The following is a 27,523-nucleotide window of genomic DNA, read 5'->3' as shown; positions in this document are numbered from 1 at the left end:
TAGCTATCTCACTAAAATATGAAAGCAGTGAATTTCAGCCATATGTTGCTTATGCTGTACCCCTACTTCTGCTGCTTAGCCTGTATGTTTGCAAATAAATGCTAATATTATCCATCACCAGTAAACACTCCATGATTTCCTTCCTAAGGAAATGAAACCAAAGCTGCAGAAATGTGGTGCTCATATTTTCTTATATAATTAGTTCTGCATGATGCAATGCTGGTAACTTGGTCCAGAAATTTAAGGTTCTGTGTAAGTCTTCTAGCCTTATTTTGCTCAAAATCAGTGACACACAGTTAATTTACAAGGATTTTTAAAGGGCAGAAAGCTGCAAAGCTATTACAAAATAATACAATTAGACACACATTGAAATGAACTGGAGATTGAAAACTCTGTTTTTCACCATCAAGGGCCTTTTTTGCTTTCCATCAGTGTCTAATTTTGGTTAGATGTAAACCGAGTTATTAATTTAATGTTTACTATCAAAGGCAATTTAAGAAATGGAACAAAAATTGTGTCAAGGCAATTAATTCATGTAATGCTTTATTTTCATAATGCAGGATAAAGCAAATTTTTCCCTCAGAAACATTTTTCTACTTCTTCCGCTATGTGTTCAATGTGTTCGGTATATAGTAAAACAAACTATAAACAAAGTGCAATTATTTTTCATGTAAACTTTATCCAGAGTTTTAGAAATCATAAGTAACACCCATGGATGTCAATAAGGCTCATCATCCTAGTAAAGTAGTTGTTTTAGATCACTGAGTAATATTTAACATATTGTTGGTTTGTAAATACACAGACCTAGTGCACCACAAAATACAGTTTCTTCTGAGGAGCAAAATGAGTTACTCCATTAGGCTATGGGGATTTTTTTCTAACTCAAGGAAGAAGATTTCTGCAAGAAGCTTACATAAGTTACAATATGGAAGTTTCACAGGAAATTCAAAAAGAGGGAGAAACAGTGGAGATAATACAAATTTCAAAAGATAAACCTAGTCAGATTTTTAATTGATATGAAACATGACGATTTGCCCATTTTATTAAATATTCAGTTAAAATATGGAGTCCCTCTAAAAACTGCACATAAATATGTGACAGTTATATAAAAGTAGCAGCTTGTTTCTAGATGATAGCTAAATATTTCTATATTGTACATGCAAATGTTCTGGGTGTAATTTTGTAGTTTGAAATTAAAAAGTGGTACGCCCATCTTAAAACAAATTTGAATAAAACTGAAGGAAGACACAGTACCTTCACTACAACAGATGAATTCTCACATAAATAAACTTACAATACACCAGATTCACCACCTGATGCCTTCCCAATTTTTGATGCTAAATACCTAGGGTTTCCAGTTAGCATCACAAGCAGTCATTCAGGCTGAGATTTGTATTTCAAACAAATGAGAATGGCTATAGGTTTGGGAAGATTCAACCGCAAATAACTTCCGTTGAACTCAGTGGGGCAGTAGATAGAGGATTATGCACTAAATAATTTGAATCCCTATAAATCTCTGCAAGAGCTATGCGAATTAGAATATAATGAACATGTTGAAATCTGAATTAGAATGCAAGGTACAATAGCAAATATCTACATTAAAAAGGTGAAAGTATTATAATGCATTCCAAAAGCTGTGATCATGTACAAAGTCTTGTAAAAATGACAGATCCATTTCACTACCATCCTTTGTAGTTTCAGTGGTTCACAGTGTACAGTAATTGTGATTGCTTGTCAGGATTGGATTCGATTGCACTCTCTTGCAAGCACACAGCATAAGCATGACACACAGATGTCAATGTGATATCATTCATGAAGGTGGTGATCATATCAGTTCTCATGAATCGGTTCTCAAATACTACTCAATTCATGGAGAGAAACTGTATTTGTCAATAATCCCAAATAATAGTTGTTTTGTGTTGCACTTAAAACAGTCTACAGGTGGCAAATGTTGGGCATACACTTTCTGGGTTAATTGCCTGGCTTCATCAGTATATACTATAAAAGTTGCTTTTAGGATATGAAACAACCTTTTAGAACAATAAAGAAGGCATTACTACAGACTAAATCAGTGTTTCTCAACCTTGGCAACTTGAAGATGTGTGGACTTCAACTCCCAGAATTCCCCAGCCAGCATGGCTGGCTGAGGAATTCTGGGAGTTGAAGTCCACACATCTTCAAGCTGCCAAGGTTGAGAAACAATGGACTAAACTCTGTGGATATGACAGTGATATTATTAATGTCCATTTATAATGTCCATAATTATTCTCTTGACATAGAAATCTGAAACATTTATTGCACTTTGTGAATGCACAGAATCTTGTCAAAGTTCACATTTATTCCTTCTTGAGCTTTAGTCATCCCGACTCTTATTTATTCTAAAGGTTATCTACAATATATGTAGACCCATTATGAACAAATAGAATACTGATATAACAGTATTACTTTATATTGTAAGAATCCATTTTGAAAATCATTTTTTTATTAATGTCTCTTGCAAGAAGAAATGATTTGGTGTTCTGCCTCATAGCCTGATTTTGTAAATCTTGTGCATTATTGTTACTTCTATCTTGAAATTATTACCATAGCAGTTACAATTTAAACGTGACAAAGATCATTTACAGCTAAATCCCAAGTAGCTTGAAATAGTTAATCTCTGTAGAATACTTGAAATCCTTGTTTTGAATAGTATAGTTAAATATTAGAGTTATGCAGATTTGACTCTAAAAAGGTGCTTTGAAGTCATACATAGCATCTGTGTACAACTTTTCAAAGCAGCCATATATTTTCCCAAAATCATTTAAAGACTATCTCTATGAATCTTTAGAAACCTTTTTCAGATTACAGAGATCTTCAGAAATTTATTTTAAATAGAGCATAACATAGGTCTAGAAACTGCATGATAGGTAAGAACTTCATTAAGAGATTTACATTGTGCAGGGTTGATTCAAATCAGTCCAATTGTTTAATAAAATATACAACTGGCCCAACGTACCCTTAAATGAACTGATTAAATGTGTGTGTGTGTTTGTGTATGTGTGTGCATGTGTGCGCTTCTTTTACCCTGGGAAATTTGTTTATTAGTAACTGAAACAAGCACCAAACTCTGGTGTTATTTTTTCACTCAAACTCCCTTTATGTATCAATAGAACTCACTAAAGCTAGGATTACATTACATTCAGTGATAAAGACATGCAAACATTCAGAATATCTGAAAGGAGGCAAACACAGAACTGTATAGGGTTTAATCGTATGCAATTTTGTAAAAATTATGCCAGTAAAACGTGCCTTCTGATAAGCATATAAAGGACAGATTCCTTAATAATAAATTCTAAATTTAGCTCTTCAATGGAAAAAATTAGTCAAAACCTGATATATAACACTCAGGTCCAAGTTAACATGTGCAGTTTTCCAAAGAAATACTATATATTTACAGATGGCTTAATTAAGGAGTACCAAGTTATATATCTCATTATGTCAATTTTCAATAATTGCTTGCCTATGTTTTCTCACATTCGACAAACAAGATTAGACACTCTACATCAGCCAGCTACATTAAAAGGAAGCTAACAAAAGTCATATGATTTGATGAGGATAGTTAGTGGCATATAAACTGTTATTCTTTCTTTAAAATGTGTTTATGTTTCTATCCAGACTTTCCTTCAGGAACTCAAGGTGGTTGTCCATTCATGTTATGGCCACAGCCACCCTCTGGAGCACACTGGACTGAGAACCCAGACAGGCTTCCATGGCAAGAGTGTTTGGAAAGCTGGGTCTACCCAGCCCTAATCCAGCACCATAATCCACCACTCTACAGGTTTAAAATGATGAAAAATATTTGGAAAAAACAGTCATGCCAATTACTACTATCTCGCATACATTTTTAGGTGTGAATTCTCACTCTGATTTCTCAACTGATTAGTAAAAGCAATAAAAGTCATATTTGAATTGCAAGTTGATTGAATAACGACTACAGTGGTACCTCTACTTAGGAATGGCCCTACTTACGAAATTTTCGAGATACGATCAGCTCCGGCCCCAAAAATTTACCTCTACTTACGAATTCACCTTGACTTACGAGCCATTTTCCGCCCATTCCACGTGGTCTGCGGCCATTTTTCTACCCGTGCCATGTGGTCCGCGGCCATTTTCCGCCTGTTCCACATGGTCCGGGGCCATTTTCCGCCTGTTCCACGTGGTCTGCGGCCATTTTTCCACCCATTCCATGTGGTCCGCGGCCATTTTCTGCCCGTTCCACATGGTCTGCGGCCGTTTTTACGCCCCTGACACGTGGTCCGCGGCCATTTTTTCCGCCCTGCCGCGTGGTCAGCGGCCATTTTTCTGCCCCTGACGCGTGGTCTGCGGACGACAGAACGGATTAACAGTAATTACATTCAACCTTATGGGAAAATTTACTTTGACTTGCGACCAACTCGACTTGCGCTCAGAGTCACGGAACGGATTAAGTTCGTAAGTAGAGGTACCACTGTACTTCCCTCTCAATTATCCCACGATATGATAACATTTCACACTCTCACCCCTATAGCAGTCTACATATTTGTTTCTTACTAGAGTTGCCAGAGTAGCTGAAAGAAATTTTATGGGTTCTGTAAAAATTCTCATAATTTCAGATAATTGTATCAATAGGTATATATTACCAAATCATAAGATATTCATTTTAAAAGTAACTTTAATGTTCACAAATGAATTAACTTATGTCAAAAACCCTTATATGATATGAAAAACTTCAAAAAAGAAAAGCTAGGATTTTTATATGTCTGCCATATTAATAATTATATATTTTCAAAAATGAGTCTATATGTGAAGTCTGTGGTGACCTGAGTATGCAAATCCTGATGGTCTTATAATGTATTTCGCCTTTACCAATTACCATTGTACAACTCATATAACCAATGATTAACTATTGGGAACTGGCACATAGAAGTATGACATGGCCATACATGTAAAATATATTCAGTAACAAAATGCCAAAAACAGATCATCTCTCTCACCTGTCTGATTCTTTCCCTGTTGATGACATTATTTAATCTCTGTAGTTTAAAACATTCCATCTACTTGTTTTGAGCTATACCACTGCCTTTGAAAATTAAATTTTTTTTTAATTTAAATATATTTTATATCTTCATTTTTCCATAAAAATAATTGCTATACAACTAGATATACATAGATTAAAACATATAAAACACCCTTCTGTTGATGAAGTTATGACTTGCTTATTTCACTACTTTAAATATGTAATACTGTAGTCCCTAATTAGTCTTTATACTATGCATATTTTAATTTTCAGTTTAAAAAAGAGCAATGTTACTGCAAAAAGAATTTATGTAATTTACGTAACAATTTTGAAGCTAATCTATTCTACAGACTTTAAATTAGCATGAATAAATTCCTGTTTTATTGTTAGTAACAAAGCTAGAACCTACATACTGCAGTCACATAAGGATTTAAATCTAGGTTACTGCATATGTAGAAACTGGTAGTATAAAGTGTCAAGAAAAAGGCTACTAAACATTTTTTTTTTAACCAGGGGAATAACTGTAACTATATTTAAGCACAGATTAAAATATGAGCCATAAGATTTGAGATGGAGGTGGAAATAGATTTTATATATATATATATATATATATATATATATATATATATATATATATTGCTCTTGTGGCATTCCTTCCTCAATATTCTGTATTAAACCAACTATTCAGATGTTCTATTTTGTCTCCTAAAAATATACATCTAGTTTCAGAGAAGTCTGCAGGGGGCTGGGGAGTTGACTAAACATGTGTTGCACTGGTGCAATATAAACTCCACTCCTTAACATATATGCACATGATGTTAAAATGCAAGTACAAAACAGCTGAGTCTGTGTCATGACATTATGATATGTGTTTCTTCATTTTGTCATCTTCACTGTTATAAATGGATGTTTATCACTGATCTCCCATCAAAGTAATTTCCAGAAATTACTTGGAGCAGTGCTGTAGTATTGCCAGTTACAACTGAGTTCAGAAAATACCAAAGACTCTGTTAATTGCCACTGACGTTCCAGAAAGTGGAGGTAGCTGCTGTACATATAATTTACTCAAAGCAAGGTCTACATTGACCTTTTTAAAAGTGCATACTCAATTACTGCTCAATTAACAGTCAAAAATCTGTAGAAGCGGAAGATTATTTTATACTGTAATTTATTTACATATCCACTGATTTGTTTGTCAAAGCACTTCTATTAACTGCCAGCTTTGCTTTTTTACATTAATTTTCACCAGTTCAGTCATGACAGCAGTTGTCACTCTGTAAGAATTGTTGAAAATAAAAAAAAATCTTCACATTTTTCAAATACGCTATTTCTGAAAGTCAGAAATTACTTAATATAGGAAACGTAGTTTTGGAGTCTATATCGACAAATCTAATCAATCCTTGAATCTCTAAAGCTTTTCTACAGCAAATTTTGGTTGAATGTAAAGAGAAGCTTCCTTTCCACAAAATACATAATTGCTCATATAGACTTCTCTTCATACTTTAGTGATAGTTGTTTGTTTCCCTGCCACACTCCTTGGTCACTTTCTCCCCTTGATTGTAACCAGTCTTAAGAAGACTTTGCCATAGAAAGTTGATGTATCAACAGGTATAGCAACTGCAGATAAATGAAACAATTGGGTTTAGAAGCCTTGGAGATTTTGAGTAAATGGCCTTACTTTCACTGTTTTTTGTTAGCTTTTAGAGGCTTCTAACCAGCCATTGTTGGAGAATACTAGACTACACAGATTGTAATAGCAATCATAGAAAGATCAGCAATGCAAAATCTTCACATCCTATTTAGGAAAAGATCCTATTGCTGCAAAACAATGTATCAGGATAAAGTTGCACTTAAGTGTTTTGTCTTATTCTTTTACATTTAAAAGGCAAATATTAAATAACCCACTTCTGTCCCTTTTGGACATTTGGCTTGTTTGTTTGGTGTCTTCGAGTCAGTTTTTGGCTCCTGGCGACTGCTTGGATAAGTCCCTGCAGTTTTCATAGCAAGATTTCGGAAGCGGTTTGCCACTGCCTGCTTCCTAGGGCTGAGAGGAAGTGAGTGGCCCAGGGTCACCCAGCTGGTTTTGTGCATAAGGCAGGACTAGAACCCATGGTCACCTGGTTTGTAGCCTGGTATCTTAACCACTGCACCAATACTAGTAGTATAAATTATTAGGAAAACATCTGTTTGTGTATCAAGGCTGGACTAGAACTCCCGGACTCCCGGTTTCTAGCCTACATTTTGCTAGACATTAGTAAATCTCAACATTTTGTTGAAAGAAAAGGAAAACTACATATCCAAAGATAAACAGCTGTCCTACATTGACAATAATATTGTATTAGGCAAAAGATTCAAACTGGTAGCAGCAGAGGGAAAGACTTACTGCAGTTATCACATATCTAAAAGTCTCTCAAAAAGCAGAAAAATAATATTTCATACAGAACAGCACTGGTTCCATCTTCAGCAAACAGATTTAGTTTAGCTATCAGTAAACTTCCTACTTCTTAAAAACAGCAAGTGCAGAAGCCGGTAAGAGAACTGCAATGTTTCCTACTGTTTTCATTGCTACTATGAGTATCAGCAGATGTTTCCAAGATGTCTTAACTATCTTATGCACAGTTTTTTTAAATATATTAGAATGTCACTGCATGGGGACAAAATAGATGTTGGTATATTTCAGTCTCAATAAATGCTGCAACTTCTAATAAGAAACTTCTTTATTAAAAAGATAAGTATTAATAATACTGTTCATTATAAAAAAAACTGCCAGTCTCTGAAAGGCAGCAGAACAAAAAATGATAACTGATGCCAGAGAAAATGAATAGCCAATCAGCATGGAGAATCCAGAATCTGTTGAAGTTTTTACCCAAAAATATTGATATATTTATCCACTATTGGAACAGAAAAAAACAGCAAGATATTATTATTATTATTATTATTATTATTATTATTATTATTATTATTATTTATCATGTCAGATATTTATTTAAATACTTCATAAAACTGAAAATAGGCAATTCCAGAAAGCATATTATTGGCTACTAAGTAATTTCAACAGATGAATACCTAAAGAATAGATCAATAGGTATTGGTATCATGACCCTACAGTAATAAGTGTAATTAAATGCTTGTGGATAAGGAGTATTATGTCATTTCAGAGCAGTGGCATCAGGGAGGTTAGAAAAGTCAAAATGGTGGCCACAACTACATAACTGAAGCACTGCTCCTTTTTTATGTGCATCAAAACACATATCAAAAGGAGGGACAGCTTCAGTCACTTGGTTGCAGCCAACGTCTTGACTTTTTTGACACATGGGCTCCCCGTGGACATCCCTGTATCAGAGTCAAAGCATTGCTGATTTCTCATCTATACATTTTATTATATTGAAAAGCCAATCCAAAACTTGAAGAAAATTCTCTTCTAATCATCAGCCTGCTAATAACGATCCTATGCAGCGTCCTTTTTCTACATAAGAAACTAGCAATGCAATCCTCTGCATTTGAAGAAGGTCCCACTGAGTTCAATGGTGTTTATTTTTATATAAATAAGCCCACTGCAAATACACATTTCTACTATTACAATCATTATAGAGCAAATATTCTGCAAATATGTCTTGCACATATTTTAAAATCTATTTAAAAAATGCCAGCAACTGGCTACCAGACCCCTGAAAGTTTACTTTTTTGTAATGATATTGTTTTAGTCAGGATTAGTAAAACATTAGTCAGGATTAGTAAAATGTCCTTTCATAATTCCCATAAATCTGTTTGACAATCATAAATATATTTTGCTTCACAGTAGAAATTCTGAGTTTTCCTTTTAACCCTCTGAATTACTCTGCAAATTAAAAAAAAAAAAGGTTGCAATGTCGGATTCCTCCGGTAATTATCCTGACTCAGAAATTTGCCTTTGATAAATATTGGCAGCTCCCAGAATCCTGCAAGTCTCCAATGAAAGGCAGGAAAAGGTAGAAAGAGAAATTTAGCAAACGAGGAATTTCTCGGTACATCCTTCCTTGATCCATTTGTTCTATACAAACTGCTATTATGCTCTCCAGCCTTTGTGTAAAAAACCAAAGCAACCAATAGCAAACACATGTATGCCCAACTAGAAGTCACTCAATGTGATTGCCACGATTAAAGTTACAGCAGCTCTGGTCTTCCAGGCACGTTGTTTTTATCCTCAGAGCCATAAAAAACACTGCAGTTTAAACTTTTGTGCTGTCTTTATCTAAGAAGATGATAATGTAAGGAGAGGTCTCTTGCGCACCAAAACAGAAAACGCCCGAAAGCAGTATTCTGAAAAGTTTTAAGAATAAAAATTATACTGCTTTTCTAGAATACTAAAGCTAGCACAATTCTATTATCATCACAATATGGCAAATACAAAATGTAGTTGCGCAGTATCAGTGAAACTACAGTGGAGATAAAACCTTGGTTTTAAAAAAGTTCTCCTTCTATATTTTGACAGCTGCTGATACAGAGTAGTTGCCCCCCTCAAAAATCATATTACCTTGTGCAGCATATTAAATAAATCATTTTGCAATATTAGCTAAAATGTAAAGATTATTTGAAGGTAGTGGCTAAACATATTAGTTTGCAATGAACAAAAGTAAAAAAGACTCCCACTCTTTCTAATGGAGGGTAAAGTGTTGAAGAACAACAGCATGATCAACCACTGGCTGTTCCGATTCCAGTATCAAAGATAGTGCATAGATTCAATTTTCTGAACAGAGAAACTGCTTGTATTTCATTTTTTCAGGGAAGCTTGGAAAGCTTTTAGTTCTGCCAAATACCATTCGGGTGCTTCTGGTCCATTTTGTCCAGTGGTCCCATGATCATATCCATAAGCCACTGTTAGTTCTTCATCCTTCTCCACTGCTCGAATTGTGCGAATACATTTAATCAGTCCAAAGCGAGGGTGAACAAACCTAGAAAATAAATAAGCATACAGCTTCAGGAAAACAAAAAGAAAAATGCAAACTATTCATTTCTGCACATGAATCAATAATTTATTTATTTATTTGTCAAATTTGTATAGCTGCCCATTTCACAAAAAAGGGACTCTGGGCAGCATACACTTAATTAAAAAACCAATAAATATATAAAAACATTCATTTTTAAAAACTATAAATAATGCACTAAATTAGGGTTCCTTAACCTCAGCAACTTTAAGATGGGTGGACCTCAACGCCCAGAATTCCCCAGCCAGCCATTTTTGTTATTTCTGAAACCCAGTAGATTTTTGGGTTTCATTTAAGAGGATTCCCGTAGCTAATTACAACCTGGTTTTAAAAGTCTACTCCATTCCAGTGGCAACTTTGATTCAAGAGCTGCACGTTGCAAAAACTCCCCTAGACATAAGTAACTCAATTCTCTGGGACCCAGTCCAGTACTTGTTTGAGTCTAGCACAGATCTCTTGCTGTGTCATGCTATATAACAACACATTTGCAATGCTAGGCTACCCATAATATTCCTTCAGATATCAACCATACAAAAACTAATATGTAGAACCAATGAAGTTACATGTAGTGGGCCAGCGTTTGGGTTAATGCTTGTGTTTCATTTAAACATGGCTATTCTATCAAGCTGTCACCTTTTTCTAGAAATGTTTTCCTTAGTTCTATTTTTAACCAAGGCAATTTTTCATGTCTTTGATTTAGTGCTGTGTCCTCAGAGTGTGTGGACACACACACAATCACACAGATCAGTGCATTACTGTGTATAATCCTGACAGTTCAAGCAACAAATAGAAACTAAATACTTACGAGTCATAAACAGAATTTGGGGTGAATGAGTGGTTTGCCTTGTGCCCCAAAGAGGCGCAGTATTTGGTTACACGGCTGTAGGGTTCTGGTACATCTATGACTGTTTCATCATCAAGGGAGATCGTATTTCCATTCAAAGCCCAGTCCCTGCTGTCCACCTGGCATTCAAAACAGTACTGCTATGACAAATATTTATTTTTATCAAATGAAAACTAACATGTATTTTTTGTGTTACATATTGTTAGAAAGAAACTGATACACAAACTATTTAGCAAATGTGCCACATCAAGTCAGAGCTAAGAGAAGAAAGGGCATTTCACTCCAATATAACTGTTCATGGACATTTTTGTTCCTGCAACTTTGGTCACAAATCTTTCATATTTCTCCTTCATTAATTTTATGCAAAAGCAGACTTTGTGTGTGTGTGTGTGTACAGTATGTGTGTGTGTGCCTTCAATTCGGTGTTGACTACTGACGACTGCCTGGACTAATCCCTGCAGTTTTCTTGGCAAGGTTTTTCAGAAGTGGTTTGCCATTGCCTGTTCCCTAGGGCTGAGAGAGAGTGACTGGCTCAAAGTCACCCAGCCAGATTTCATGCCTAAGGTGGGGCTAGAACTCACAGTCTCCTGGTTTCTAGCTTGGTGCCTTAAGTACTACACCAAACTAGCTCTCAAAAAAAAAAAAAAAAAGCAGACTAGTGACACATTTTGTCACTAGAGAAAATATAGATTTATTCTTAGCATTTAATGAAATTACATCACAAAACCAAGAAGGATATGGCATTTAAAATTGCCAAGAATAAATGCAGTAGGGCTGCTAGGAGATCTTTATACATCTGAAATAGCAGATGTAATTAGCACAAAAGCTATTAATATAAAGGGCATGAATGTACACCCCATCCTTCTATATCACGAAACACTGTGGCCATGCAAATAGTATAGTAATATTAATAAGCAATGTGGAAGTTGTTTCAGAAGCAGCAATGAAAAGGTTTCTTTGTACTTTACCTCTTGATGTGTAATTCGTATGCCATTGTAAAATGATAAAACTGTGCCAGCTTCAGCAGCTATTTTAGTAAATAAACCTTCTCCAGCATTGGAAATAAGAGATGCATCTACATACACCCTAAATTAAAGCAATGAATAAAAATAGTATCTTATTTACAACTTCATACATGCACACTAAGGTTTCTAGGACAGATCTTATTAGAGCACACATGAGAATCTAGAAGCAAAGCTCAGATTGCTTAGTGTTAATTTTGGAATATGTCAAAAGAAACAAATAGCTAAAAAACTTTTAAAGGAAAAGGCTAGTAATCACTTCAATTTTAAAGACTAAAAAGACTAAAAGACTTTAGTTTTAAAAAGACTAAAATTACACATTCCATATTATCCTAAGTTCTTGAGATCTGTGGATAATTAAAAATGGATACAAATATACAATTTATTTAAAAAAGGTTTTTTAAGTTAACCATCATTGCAATCCTTTGGAACCTGCCTTGGAATTAGTCCTATTTAATACCCAGCACATATTTCTGAGTATAACGGTATTAAACTATGCTATAATGTCAGAGAAATCTGCAGGGTTGCTCAAAAAAAGTCAAGATGACAATTATGACAGTGTGATCAAAGTTCCACCCATTTTTAATATGTGTTGCACATATGTAAAAAGCAGCAGTGCTTTGATTGTGTGGCCATAACTCCCATTTTGACTTCTTTGATCTCCCCTGACATTCCCCCCCCCCCCCCAGAATATACTCAAACCAGTAACAGACTGGAAGCAACCAGCTCATGCGGAAACAGGCTAGACCAGAGGTTCCCACAGTTTCTCAGTTCACAGCACCCTGAGTGTCTTGGTAATTCTTATCATGGTGCTCCTGGGCAAAACTAGTTCAAGCTAATAGTTCATGATCCCACAACACTCTTGTGAGTTCACTGTGGCAGCCTTGGGTGGCTCAGTGCCCAGTTGGGGAACCACATGGCCAGACTGATGTCAATTGTGGCAGTCTCTATGTTCTCATAAAGGATTAATATTTGGGGGTGGCAATGAAGTAAATGGTTGCTGAATTGTGTACTAACGTGTGTAATCCAACCAAATATTCTTTGCATGCATTTCAACAGAATATTATAGCTTTGTCTTTCTGTTATATTATAAAGTATTCTACCTCTCTGATTCATAAGGGTCAGGAAGAAGTGGATTTGTAGAAATGCAGGATGAAGTAGATTTATCAAAACTGTAAACTGGGCCTATAATAAATCAATACAGAAAATAATGTATAGCATAACAATGCATCCAGTGTGTGTTAAGAAAACTTAATATTTTAAAAAATACCACTGTTTTAGGATCAATACAGCATTTTGTATATACATTTTCTTCCCAACCCTAAGTAGTCCTACAGTTTAGTTTCACCCAGGTTAAAAATAATGCTTCTTGACATACTGTAAATTAATTCTGAAAAGAAGTCTATTTGCATATATATGCTATTCAAATGGACCTCTTTTTAAAATGTCACAAATGCATATCTTCTTTCCTTCTATAATTAAATTATTTTTTAAATCAGTATCTATGTACCACTGAAGTTGATGGGACTTAACACTGGAAGCCCCCAAAATGCTAATATTTTTTCAAGTCTTCCTTGGGTAATTCATCAAAGAAAGGTAATATGGAACTTCATACCAAAGAAATAACAATTTATCCCTTTAATTTTTAAATAACATTAATGTGTAACACAACATATTGTCCATTTTTGTGTGCTTTACTCTTAAACAGAAGTATTTTGGCATGCCTCTTAAAAACGTAAAAATTACATGTCAGACAGCAAAGAATATTAGAAGTCTAGAATCTATTAAGAAGTATTTTCCCTGGTAACCAAATTCTAAACATGGATTTGTTTGAGAATGCCATCACCTTACAGAGTTACAGTATATCCTCCTTTCAAAGCATAAATTATAATCTAAATTTTGTTAATATTTTAAAAATAAATTTGTTAAAGTTAGCAGCAGCCACCATATCACATCTAATTTTTTTTTTAACAAATTACATTTCTTCGTGTTTTTTTAGCCTGTTTGTATTAACTGTGCTCCTTGAAAGAACACAAATACAGTGATACCTCGGGATACGAACGCCTCTGCTTGCGAATTTTTCGGGTTACGACCAGCTCTGGCCCCAAAATTTTACCTCGGTTTGCGAACTCCGCCTCGGGGTACGAGCCATTTTCCGCCCGTGCCACGTGGTCCGCGGCCATTTTCTGCCCGTGCCACGTGGTCCGCGGCCATTTTTCCGCCCGTGCCACGTGGTCCGCGGCTGTTTTTCCGGCCCTGCCGCGTGGTCCGCGGCCGTTTTCGCGCTGTGCCGCGCTGCGCCGGGCCGTTTTCGCGCCGCGCCGGGCTGTTTTCACGCCGTGCCGCGCTGCACCCGGCCATTTTCGCGCCGCACCACGCCGCGCCCAGCCGCTTTCCGTGTGGTCCGTGGACGCCAGAACGGATTAACGGTAATTACATTGAACCTTATGGGAAATTGCCTCGGGTTGCGACCAAATTCGGGCGGAGGGCGGAACGGATTAACCGGATTTACATTGAACCCTATGGGGAAATTTGCCTCGGGGTGCGACCAAATTCAGAGGGCGGAACGGATTAACCGGATTTACATTGAACCCTATGGGGAAATTTCCTTCGGGTTACGACCAACTCGGGATACGCCCAGAGTCACGGAACGGATTAAGTTCGTATCCCGAGGTACCACTGTAGCTTTAGATAAGGCATGAACTGACTTGAAGTAATCCTTGCTAGTAGCAATGTCTACCTGCCCCCCAAAAGCACAGGATTTTTTTTCTTTTCTTTTCTGTTATTCTTTTCTCAGTTCCTTCCAGTTACTATGCAGTAGATACACAGAACTGGAGTAAGGGAATTTATAACCTGGAATTCAAAAGCAACATTCTAAGAAAGGGCTCAACAGGCTGTAAGATAGGAGGTTAACAGAGCGTTTGGTAGATCACAGAAAACAGACGAAGTTTAGAAGAGTAACCAAAATTCAAGAAGGGTTGAGAAATACTGCTGTATTTCTTGGTCTGTAAATGAAAGTATGGACTCTAACATTTGTATTTATTTTGTAAACTGTCCTTGTGAAGATTACAATAATTAGCTTGCCTGGAAAAAGAAACACTAATGAACACTAGCTTATATATGGTTCTGAGAGTCCCTTCTTTCCTTTCTATATTTGGCTTTTGTAAATGGGGATCCACAAACAAAACACAGGAACCCAACCTAATTACTAATGTAAAATATAGGTTCACATCACTACATTACTTAGTAAAACACTAAAAAACTAGCTACTGGAAGAATTTTGCCCTAAAGGCAGCATATAAATGCAATACTTTAATAAAGTAGTCAAATCTTTAAGAGGACACAGACATTTACATATTGTGAGATGTAACACTGTACATCAAACTTACTGCCTGGCAGTATATCAAATTGTAGCTTTTCTTCCTCTGCCCGTATAACATTAGCCAATTTTGCTTCTATCATTTCACCATCTATGAAGTGCCCATAATATGCCACCTTCCCATCAGGGTATACATAGGCTAATTTCTCTCCAGTCATCTCTCCTTCTTCATTAACGTCTCCAACCAGATACCCACCATCCTGAAAAAGAAGCAATAACAGTGTTTCCAAAAATTGTAGATATATTTTAAGGGAAAATATTGTGTGCTCTCTTGTCTTTTAATTTAATAATGATTATTATTAACCAACATCTTAATCTCAATATTGAGATCAAGGGTTTTGAAATTTTTTCAACCCATGGTCACTGTTAAAAAATTAAATTAAATTCCCAGTACTCTGATCAAGAGGCAGAGCTCTAGGGATAGACAATTGACTTTGTTTGAGTGAACTTTTTTCTTTTAAAAAAAATTGTCCTTAATCTCTCATGGAACCTTAGAGTTCCATGAAACAAAGTGTGAAAAACCCTGATCTGGATATTTTGGCTTAACAGGTGTCAGTCAGAACTTTATTCTTTCATTTCCTGCTACCTCAATTTGTTTTTTGCATCTCCCCACTCACCATTTCAGTCCTATTAATATAAAATGCTGACCCTGTTAAGAGGATATCTATGGAAAAAGAAAGCCCTATCATAAGGGATTCTCAAACAGTCTAGCTCTAATTGAAAAGTATTTGAGTGACAGGTTCCATTTACAAGATCATTACATGCATAAAAGATAAAAAATAATCAATTTTTATTGTGTTCAGCTTCCAAACCTAACAGCTCAGTCCTAACTGATTCGACAGAAGCCAACACTGAGTTTTGAAACTCTGCTATATCCAAACTTCAGGCTGATTATGACTGAAAGGGTGGATCAGGATGCAAAGGACTATATTTTGCTCTCATTGGATTTCATTTGTTGTCAGTTAGAACAGATCTAACTCTATGACTAGCCTATATTGGCATTATTCTCATTTGGATGCAATGGAACTCAGCTTCTCCCTTCTCCCAGTTTTTCCCTATCTTATTTTCAGCTCAGTATATCTTAACCAACAGAACAGTTCAGCTGGTGGGTTCATTTGGTTTTCAAAAGAGAGTTTTCCCAGGACAACTCGTAATTTTAAAATGTTTAAATAAAACAATGATTAAAATATAGTTCTGTCAACTTTCAGATGACAGAAAGTTCTTTCTGTGGGCAGAAGTGTTACATGCTTCATACGGTGCTTCTCAGCTAGCATCACTTTGAGAAAGGATTATGCTGTATTTGAGTTCATTAATTTTGCCAAATGTTCCTTCAGCTTTTTCCAATTAGGTAATCTTCAGATGTGATGCAAATGCTACTTCCATGTTAACAAATAAATCTAGGAACTATAGTCCCAGTGCATATATAGGGTGTCATGGTGAGGAATGTTGCATCTAAAATACTTCACTAATATGATTCTTTGCATCCCTAGTTATGGCTGCAAAGCAAGATTTATTTTTTTCTTACTTTCCTAAGGACTATTCAGAACTGAGTGCAAAGGGTATTATTCAGTCTTCTTCCATAGCTTAACATGCCTTGAAACCTGTTTTGAGGGAAGACCGGAAAAAATACAGGAATCTAGTCGCATGCTTTGTTCTTCAAGTTTCATAACTGAGAACATTTTGTTACCAATGGAGGGATGTATACAGGAAGGACAGTCACTACAGAACCAGTTCAGTATTTATCAAGGCAACGTGTCACTAGCTTGAAAAATCCTGAATAGAGCTATTCATTTATGAACCCAAGAGCAATTCTGCTATAATTATTCTAAATCAAAGTTGGTAAAGATTATCTCAAAAGTATTTATTAAAACCCCTATCCAAGCCATACAAGATAGTCTGTGCATTTTGTTTACACACGCAAAATTGATACATAGCAGGAAACACTGTCTATGTTGTGTTGCTTGCAACATATCTCTGAAGTCACTCTATTAGGCTCTTAAGATGGAACATTTCTGCTGGGCATTTGAACTTGGTATTGCTATGATCAACTGTACTGATCTTTATTTTTCTTATTTTATTCTTTGATACTTTTTCTTGTTTTAGTTGTATACTTGTATTATACTTGTATACTTTATGTTATGCATATTATTCTTGTTGTAAACTTCCATGAGTCACTCTAGATTTGGCAATACACAACTGTAATAAAATAAAATAAACAAAATAAAATAAACAAATAAAATACTATAAATGAATAATTTGCATCCAAATTGTAACAAGCTACAGTATCTCCATTTAGCTGTGAAGAAGTTACAAAATAATGAAAGCAGCATTGTGTTGTGTGTCAAGTTCTGCCCCTTTTGTAATGCATTTTGTCACACATATGTACAAAAGAGGTAGAACCTGCACTGTGTTGATGTGATGCCCTCCCTTGACCCCCTGCAGACTCCACAGTATAACAATTAGCATTACATATTGAAATATCTGAGAAAGTAATCCAACTTACCGGATAGTAAATCCAACAAAATCCATGCCGAATATTATCTTTGTATTGCCCTTTGAATATCAATCGCCCGTCAGCATCATATTCTTGGGCTGGCCCATTCAGTTCACCATCAATGTAAGTGCCATGAAGTGCCCCTCCATCCTCATAGGTGTATATTCCCTGGCCTTGCAGACCATCATCAACATAAAAGCCTTCTAGCGTGCTGGCAAAGAAAAAAGAATAGTGCAAAAATGACTGTTATTTTACCTAATTTACAGAAAAAAATCTTAAGCCTTCCTAATTTGTTTAGGATCTGAGTATATACAGTAAATATGGGCTCCTTCCAAACATATGTTCTAGCACCTGTTTCAAAGACCTTGCTGTTTCACTTCAGGTGGGCAACAAACTGAGTGAACTCAGGAAGAATGGACTACTTAGTGCTTGCACCATGGTTCTGCAATAGGAGTCCTGCAGAGGTTTCTTCTTTCTTCTTCGGCTTTCTTTCAGTATAAATTGAAAACATGTCCTATCTGACAGGCTATTCATGTCCGAGATTTTACTGTGACTGATTTGTTTTTTATTAATAAATCACCATTTTAGTTTATCTAAAGAGTGTTTTTAAAAATCTGTCTTGTTTTTCTGATAACTCTGTGTGATGGGCTATATTTTGTAATATTTCTTATATGTTCCAACCTTATGATCTACTATTGCTCTTTTCTATTAAAGGAATGGGACAGCTATTGCAAAGATGTGGCAAAAGGGTAACTGAGTCCTAGTTCCACTTATCAGTTTCAGCACTTTGGGTCAATGAGCTTAAAGTGATTATAACATTTGTGGCTTCAAATCATAAATATACTATCAAGGCATTGAAATGACTTCATAGCAAAGTTCATGAACTAGAAAACTTAGAGAAGACTAAGAACATGTCTACTATTTATAACTTGCCCACTTTTGCTAAGAACTTAATAATTAATTTTGTTCCATATAGCAATATATAGAACAGTAGTCAAAGAATGCAGTGCCTTCTTTTTTGCAAAGAATGCAATCATATGTTCTACAGTACAAATAATTTGTTACTTTACTGCATCAATGATTGTCCCATCATTATAAATTATCCTACTATTCTATAAAAACATTAATCTTTAAAAGAATGGTAAATAAGGGTATAAGGCCAATGGAGCTTGTAACTTGTCATTTTACTTTATTGTATTTTAAAAAACCAGTAAAACCAGCAAATAAATAGCCAGCCTAGTTCATATAACATACTAAACCATACTGTTGATTTTTTTAATTTATAGTTTAGCATGTTGAACGATCCCAATCACTGTGGCTTGTAAATCATGGCTACTAGTTTAGTATGTTATGTATACCCACTAATTTTGCTATATCAAATAAACTGTGGCTAAATACACTATGGCTAAATATGAATTCTGAATCCAGTGAAAGAAACCATGGACACAGTAATGTCTACCTTCCATCAAAGAAGAAGAACTTTCCATGACCATTCTTTTCTCCATGCACAAAGTTCCCTTCAAATCTGTCTGTGGAAGAATATGTGACTATACAAAACCCATGGGGCATATCATCATCATCAAGTGTTCCTAAAAAATAATAATAAAAAAACTATTTTGAAAACCAGTGGGACTAACACAAGCAGCATGTTCTTCTTACATGAAACGGCAGTGGACTCTGATTTTCTCCAGCCACCCAAACTAACTCAAATTCCTCTAATGCACTGCCCCGCTCCTCCTTGAGGGAAATTTAGTATTTATCCACTTAAATTAATAAAGACACCAATAAATAATGAATTTCTCTCCTCTTTCAGAGCTTGAAACATGTTCTGAGTGGAGAATGAAAGAATAGCATAAGGGCCAAATAAACAGCATTCTGCAAAACTGGTGGTATTGAAGAGATCACATTTTGTTAGGGAAGTTTTACTTGTATGCATGCAGAGATCTAAGAATGAATCAACTAGGGAAACATAGTTGCCAGACAAGTGCTACTGATCCAATTCATTGATGTAAAATGACCTTTATGCCAAACAGATAAAAGAACTCAAACACATAATAATCCATAATAGGTCATGAGTGATAAAGAAATTAAGCAAAGTTATATTTTAAAACATTGTTATTTTATATCTGCATGTTCCCAAAGACTCTATCCCATGGACAAACCTGCACATTTTTGATATATGAAGTAGAAAAGTAAAGTAGACTGAAGTAGACTCAGTGAGATAAATCAATATGACCAAATCAGATGAATCAGCACTACCACCTCCAATTTATTTCATTATATCCCAGATTTATCCGTGACACCATTCTGACAGCAGGAATGTTGCAGCAAATTTAATGCATACTAAATTTGTATGGAGCTGTACGTTTTATTTTGCTCCATTCTCTACACACCTAGACATACAGTATAAAGTCAATCGATAGCAGCCAAAGTTTTTAGATGTACAAGAAATGTGTTTTGATTCAAATGTATCCTATACTGTATCTCATGATGTTGCAATGATTCTTAAGTTAAATTGTTTCCAATGTTTTATTTCCTGACAATAAAATGTTTAGTCAACTTTTTGACTAGTCAATATTTGTCCTCAGATTTTTGACTCAGATAAACAAACTGGCTTTAAAAAAATGCAGACTGCTGATACTGCCACTTACCTGGTTATCTGCAAGAATGAGAACTGCATCGGCTGCCCAAGAAAACACAGATTTCATAACTGTCAGTTTTCAGACAAAGCTGACTTGTAATTGTATCAGACTGCATTGCTAACTATAGTTGACATTTGTTCCACAGGGTCTCTATAGAGTTTGACCACGGACTATTGATTTTATAATTTTACTTCAATGCCTTGGAATCAACCTTTTAATTGAGGAGCACATTCAAAGGAAGATCATATTTTGCTAAACTTTCAATGTTCATAATATTATTGGATATAAGAGAAATGTAGAAACACTGGCAATATTTGGACTGATCAGAACAAAGGAGGCTAGAGATAATGGAAAATTCTTTCAGTGTGAATGAATGTAGAGATTGTACAAGTGAAACAAACTGCAGAGAAGTAAAGGTGAACAAAACAATCAGGGATCTAGACCTCTTCTAATAACAATACTAAAAGTCAAAATGCCCACACAGTTCTATTATAGCATATTTTCTACTTGAGTAACAGAATTCTATGTTTGTAGCAATATGAAAATATGGTGAATGGGATATTCAAATTCATCATTTTTCTTATAACAGTGTCATCCGAGAGAAGGTGACCCCGAGACAAGCAAGAAGTCCCCATCCTCCAAGACCTCCAATTCCAGGGAAATGTGTTAAAATCCAGACATGTGACTGTACTTTGCTTTTGTTGTTTGAGTACAAGAATTTCATGTATGCACCAACCTTTTAATTTAGCAGTGACTAATTAAAGATATGTAACCTAATAAACAATTCCATTTAACTATATAAAGACTGATGCTCAATCAGTGAATTAGCGAATCAGTGAAATAGCTGATCAGTTCTCTTAAGCTAGAGGAGAATGAATCTGTCTAGGCTTGATAGTGTATGTATTGAAATACATTTTTAATATATGTATGAGCCATTTAATATGGTCTATCATTGTGTACGCTGATATCCTTACAATATAGGAATAAGATAAAAAGAATACACTTATCTTGTCCTTTCATGCAGAATAAAGTTGATTTTCCCTGATTTGGAGGGGTATTTGTGGGATTTATGATCTTTAGTCAGCCAGTCTTGAGATATTAATCTCAAACACATTTGAGAAAGATTTAAAATGCCTAGAAAAAGGCATAACTTGCATTAGTAGCCAGTTAATTTGTACTATGTAAAAGTGTATCTATGTATGCATATGTGTACTCTCACACAAACACACTAGTTCAGGAGTTGTTTATTTATTAACAAAATAATGACTGTGGGTACTATACAGAGAATGTAAGCTGAACCATCTCAAAGTACAAACAATAATCATAATAAAATAATAAAAAATAAGATGGCCACCCTCCTTCCACTTATCAACATCCTCAAAGGCCTATTTAAAAAGGAAGGTTTTAAGAAGCCTCCTAAATGCCAGGAACAAGACAGCTAAGTGTACTTCCAGGGCCACCATATTCCACAAAATCAGGGCCTCTACCCAGAAGACCTATCTTCTGGCCCATGCCCAGCTCATCTTACACGAGGGGCAGGATCCTAAGCAGAGCACTCTCAATTATTGGCCAGGATGGGCAAAATCATTTTGGACAAGATAGTTGTTAAGGTAACCTAGTGCTTTGTCCTGTGGGGCTTCATAAGTAATAGCCAGCATTCTGAACTGGGCCCAAATGCCTACTACCAATCAGTGCATCAACCATAAAATAAATATTATTTTGCAATGGCGGGATCTACCCACAGCAGCCTGGGTTCCTGCATTCTGTATCAGCAGTCCTTCTACATTATCTTCAAAGTAGAAGATGTTGCAGTAGTCCAATATCATTATAATAAGAACATGAATCACTATTATTTTTGGGTCCAGGTAAGGCCATAACTGGCATATCAGCTGAAGTTGGGAAAAGACCACCCTAGGCACAAGTCCAGGTGGGCCTTATCCAGAGTCACAGCTGGAACCAATGTTTCAGGAAAGCCAAGATGTTTATGGATGAACAACAGCTCTGTCTTACTAGGGTTTAGAACTTGTTTCTCGCCATCCAGTCCCTGACACCTACTTCACAGCATCCCTGGCCTGGCCAAAGGTGGTGATGTAGAGCTCAGTATCATTAGCATACCAATGATACTTTACCCCAAACCAATTGATAACCTCTCCCACAGTTTCATATAGACCTTAAATAAGATTGGGGAGAAGACCAGGCACTGTGGTAATCTGCATTGGAACAACCATGGACTTAACACTCTTCCCTCATGACTACCAACTAGAACTGGCCATTCAGGTGTGGTTCATATCAACAACTTTCTCTAAAAGGGATGGTTGGAAATTTGGTGAAAATTGTCCAGTATTGCTGAATCAAGAGATGGCCTCTTCAAGAGAGGGTCCACTACCACCTCTTTCAAAGCCAGAAACTTCCTTCTCAAATCCAGGTAATCAGATGCACACCCTGGCCACTCAAAAGAGCCAAGTCAGGCACCAGTCCACCCACTGGTGACTGAGATCATACTCTGCTACAAAGATTTGATCACCCAAGCAATCTAAAGAGGAAAGTGACACAACAGAGGTCAGAATTGCTGCAGGAATGCTTGAAAGGAATCTGAAATTCTATCAATATTTATGTGAAAATTGATAATTCATAGCCTGACATTGTGAGCCCGATATTTCATTTTTTAAAGAAAAAAGGGAAAGTTCGCAAATATTATTTTGCCTCTAACAAGGCTACTTCTCAAAAAAAGTAGTAATATCCACTTAGTTGTGTCCATTCTCAAAAAAAGTCTTCTTAGCTATGAAATAGTACAATTTGCTAGATAAGACAAAAAAATCTCATAGAGGTAGTCCTTGACTTATGACCATTCAATTAGCAACTGCTCGAAGTTACGATGGAGCTGAAAAAAGTGACTTACAACCAGTTCTCACACTTACAACCATTGTAGCATCCCCACAGTCACATGATCATAATTTAGGCACTTGGCAACCTGAATTTACAACAGTTGCAGTGTCCCAGGGTCATGTGATCGCCACTTGCAACCTTCCCAGCTGGCTTCCAACAAGCAAAATCAATGGGGAACCTTGTGATTCACTTAACCACCACAGTGATTCACTTAATGACCGCTGCAAAAATGTTGTAAAATCAGGTGTGGTCATGTGATGCCTCACTTAACAATCGCACCACTTAACAATGAATTTTCTGGTCCCTATTGTGATCATAAGTCAAGGACTACCTGTACTGCAACAGTCACATATGCTCCTGCCATTATACCTCAAGTTAATGTCACAAACTAACTGCATCAGACCTAAATTCTTAACACCTTTGGAAAACCCATCAGATCAAGAAGCCTGATTTGGATACTTTGCTTTGATTAAATTGTATTTACTGTTTAATAGTCTGACATTGTTAAACAGGATTAGCAAAAGAAAGAAAACATATTTTGCTTTGTATGTAAATATATTTTATTATAAAATTCAATGGGAGAATGCCAACATATTGTAGTTGACGGGAGCAAGTTTGACTTTTCAGACCAACAGGCAATTCAGCCCCAATATCTAAAATTACTAAAAGGGGATTAGTGTCCTCCTCAATGCAATATATGAAGGTTGCCATTTCAACAAAAGTATCCTGCGTGAAATGTAATTTATCCAGCTTTCTGGAAATATTTATGATGATCCAAAGAGCCTCAGGTTTGGAAAGTCTACAACAAAAGCATTTTATGAGCTCTATTTTAGTGCAGCCATAAGTTTGTTTTCTTGGCCATGTAGACAACCCATTAGAGAACAAGAGATGTTTGTGATATAGACTTTCAGAATCTATGTCATGCTAAGATCTTGAGATCTTAATTTCTAAAAATAATACAAAATAAAATTATAGTATTGGGTTCAGAACTAACCTGAAGTACTCTTTTTCTTAATCTTTATACTTACCATTTGCTGTACTGCAGAAGCTAAAGTGAAAAGGCCGTATAACTCCATCCCACACATTCTCAAAAAGCCCTTACAGTTCAGGAGTGCAGAGTCTTTCTTCTCCTAGCTTTTCATTTTGGAGGCTCAAGGGTCAATTTTACATCAAACAAATCTGCTTCCAGGCTGCCTGCCTAATGTCCCCTTTATTAAGTGACGGTGTTTAGTCTTGTAGAGTATGCTCTGTGCATGCCCAGACACATAACAATCTCCTCTTGTAAGACATACTTTGCACACACCCAGAGTACTTGTGCTGGACATGCCCAGACACACAACATACCTCCTCTTGAGAAAGTGCTTTGCACATGTCTGCAGTCATTGGAAAGGCATGCCTCTGCTCAGTTGCAGACTGTAGTTAAATATTTTGCACACAGGTGTTTTAATTTTTTATTAGCTTTCATTTTACTCCAAAAAGGCTGAAAATAGGGTTTGCTCACTATGTTTATTTCTTCATTGCTTGCTGAGGATTGGAAGGATATGTGTATGTATGTATGTGTTCCCAGTTAAACTTTGCAAAAATGTATGTATGAATTTAACTTTCAGAAAAGGCAAAAAACAGACAGTGGCTTTAACAGTTCTTTTTTTCCTTCATTTAAGATGTTGATTTTAAAAATCCAACAAAAATAAAAAAATTATTTGGGCCTTAATCATTAACTTTAGGGCTAGCAAGTAGCCTGATGGGATTAGTAATACATCAATAGCAATAGGGTTTGTGATCTGGTGACATTTGTACCCTATGGGTTTGACTGTTTACTTTGGTGACACTGCTCATTCAAACTACTGATAAACTCCCATTATCAATTAGCATATACTATAATGACTTATCTAATATAAGCCAGAATGAATGCATAAATAATTAGATAAGCAGTGATGTATCCTAATGATTCATAGTGAAAACCAGAGCTCAGATTAAGTTTTCAGTTGCACAGTATTAGTAAAACATTTCCTCTAGCTTGTCTCTATTTCTCTATTTATGTGCCATTCTTTTATAGATTACACACAGATGAGCCCAACTGATTTTAAAGTGTAGCCTTCTCCCCACTTTAGAATTACTCAGTTAGTTTTGACTTTTCTTTATTCTGAAGGAACAAAAATATTGTGTAGTACTGGTGTGGATGTAAAACTAACAAATAAATGCTCCTGGCCACAACTATGCTCACACTTCCTTAATTTAACTGGGAATAGAATTCCATATTTAATGAACTATTACTTGAAATACAATTCAGTTTTAAGTCGTCATAAACTTTGAATCAGCAATTAAGCATAATTCATATTAACTGAAAAAGCAGAACCTTCAACTGACAATACAGTTATTGTTTCCAAATTATATGGTGCCAGGACTGCAATGTAGCTATTATTTTGCAGACCAGAATGAACAAATTCGACATGTGCCAATTCTATAAATCTTGCTAGAAACTTCCAGCAGTACTAGTAACAAATGAATATTTCAGATTGGGGTGAAAAACCTATGCCTCTGTTTGGGAATATTTTTAAAACTAAGTCTTCACTTTAACATCTCCAAGTACTACACATTTTGATATTTTTCATCAGAAATATACATTCACATTAAAAGTTCTGGAGAAAGTTTGCGGGGCACGGACTTCAGTATCTTTAAACAACCACAAAACAGGAAATTAAAGCAGCCCAGCACTCAAGTTATGTCAAGATCTGCAATTTTAGCTACACTTTTCAGATCTCTGAATTCTCCAGATTATTCAAGCAATAATGAAATGACGAAAGTCTCAAATTATATTAACTCACAGTCTTCATGGTCCCTGAGAACGTTTTTGACAATACGATTATTCTGAACCTCGTAAGGGCAGTGCAGAGAGAAGCTAAGGCACAAGGAGCAAACGGTATGGCTGTTTGGCTTCAGCTCGGAGGACTGAAGATCCCTACGGCCTCTCAATTTCAGAATTTATTAATCTGGAGCGGGAAGTACCAGACTGTGGTGGAACTTTCAGCGAGCAGATTTCAGGCTAACCACGTAGCACGCTTCAAGCGCACAGGAACCCTTCTACACCCGTATCCACGCCACGCTTCTGCCCGGGAAGAGAACAAGGAGGACCAAAGGCTCGCTGTAGCTTTGGAGCGTCATCGTCCCTGCAGACGGAAGCCGTGATCCCTCCCGGGTTTATTTAAGGGGACAAGGTTATTTCAGGCTTCTTCACCCCAAGCGACTTTCCCCCAACGTGCAGTCCAGGCTGGGCCACACGCCCCAAACAACTTCCAAACACCGACTTCACAGAAGAAGGGAAACTTCCGGTTCGCCTTTTTGCCCTTTTAAGCGCACCCCGATAAGGGGGACCCCACTCCCTCCCGGAAAGCTACAAGGCGGAAAGAAAGGCCCCACGTTTGCTCCGGCAATTCCCAGCGGAGGAGGAGCTGTTCTTCCATAACCGCAACGTGGAGATGCGCAGAACCTGGGTGCAGAAAAGCACTTCAGGCTCTCCCCGCCTCGGCTCTGAACTCTCCCCAGCACGGCGCCCACGAGCGACTCGCATAACTCCTCCCTCCCTGGCTCAGGCCCAAGCAACGCAATTACCCTCGATGGTCTCTTCCAGCGTCTCCTCGTCACTATCCATGGCTCAGCCCGCCGATCGCAAAGCAGCCCGCTTGCTTGGCTGCAGCGCCTTGGCTTGGCTAGGTGTGCCGGGGAGCCAGCCACGCTCCCGCCTCGCCCAGCCCGAGGAGAGCCGCCCGGTTCACGCAGTCTCCCCCTAGAGCCCGCCGTGCCCAAGGACCTGGGCCACTCGCACGCTCTGCTTCTCCCCGCTTTGTTATAGAGCAGCTGATCCGCTGACATCACCCTGGGATGGAGCTGTTCCCTGACTGACAGCTCCTCGCGCAGCCCCGAAAGCGGAAGCTTCCCACCGATGTCGTGGCTGCCCTTGAGTCCCAACGCCTCCGGGCAGCGTTGCTTTCCCGGCGCGCTTGTCCGGGCCTATTCCGGCGCGAGGACGACTCAGTTCCCCGATCGAGCCCTTGTGCGCCTTGAGGAGTCCCATGAGCAAACGTGGAGAACGACGAACGCCACGGGGTTAAAAAGCTTTCCAACTCGGGCTGGAATGCATGCACAGATAGCGTTGGAACGCGCGCAGAGGTTTTGGAAAAGGGTTCAGGGATTTAAATGGTGGAACGGGTGCCGTAAGCGTCTGCAAGGTTTAATACACTCATTTTACTCTTTGTAACT

The 27,523-nt window shown here is 36.9% G+C and overlaps 1 protein-coding gene across 4 annotated transcripts; it reads right to left on the bottom strand.

The window, feature by feature from the left end:
• Positions 1 to 419: 419 nt before the first annotated feature.
• On the bottom strand, positions 420 to 27,523 carry SETD7 (SET domain containing 7, histone lysine methyltransferase). 4 transcript variants are annotated; one of them, XR_015794542.1, is made up of 9 exons: positions 26,876 to 27,523; positions 19,198 to 19,327; positions 17,748 to 17,949; positions 15,255 to 15,444; positions 12,969 to 13,050; positions 11,812 to 11,929; positions 10,805 to 10,962; positions 2,201 to 9,966; positions 420 to 2,083 (listed from the first exon to the last, which is right to left on the bottom strand). XR_015794542.1 is itself a non-coding variant. In XM_025168034.2 (9 exons), exons 3-9 carry the CDS (start codon positions 19,305 to 19,307, stop codon positions 9,786 to 9,788), a joined length of 1,041 nt encoding a protein of 346 aa, XP_025023802.1. In that variant the 5' UTR covers positions 19,308 to 19,327; positions 20,390 to 21,514; positions 26,876 to 27,522; the 3' UTR covers positions 2,130 to 9,785. The 4 variants fall into 4 exon arrangements, 2 of the variants coding, with proteins under 2 accessions (XP_025023802.1, XP_007430430.1); XR_015794543.1 differs by having other exon boundaries at positions 2,213 to 9,966; XM_025168034.2 differs by lacking the exon at positions 420 to 2,083 and adding an exon at positions 20,390 to 21,514 and having other exon boundaries at positions 2,130 to 9,966; positions 26,876 to 27,522.

This window comes from Python bivittatus, unplaced genomic scaffold, assembly GCF_059951505.1.
Source record: "Python bivittatus isolate LINGU-HERP-01145 unplaced genomic scaffold, Pbiv_v1 ctg000070_np1212, whole genome shotgun sequence".
Lineage (NCBI taxonomy): Eukaryota > Metazoa > Chordata > Lepidosauria > Squamata > Pythonidae > Python > Python bivittatus.
Note: the sequence above shows the minus strand (reverse complement) of the source record. Positions and strands in the feature narration are given on the sequence as shown.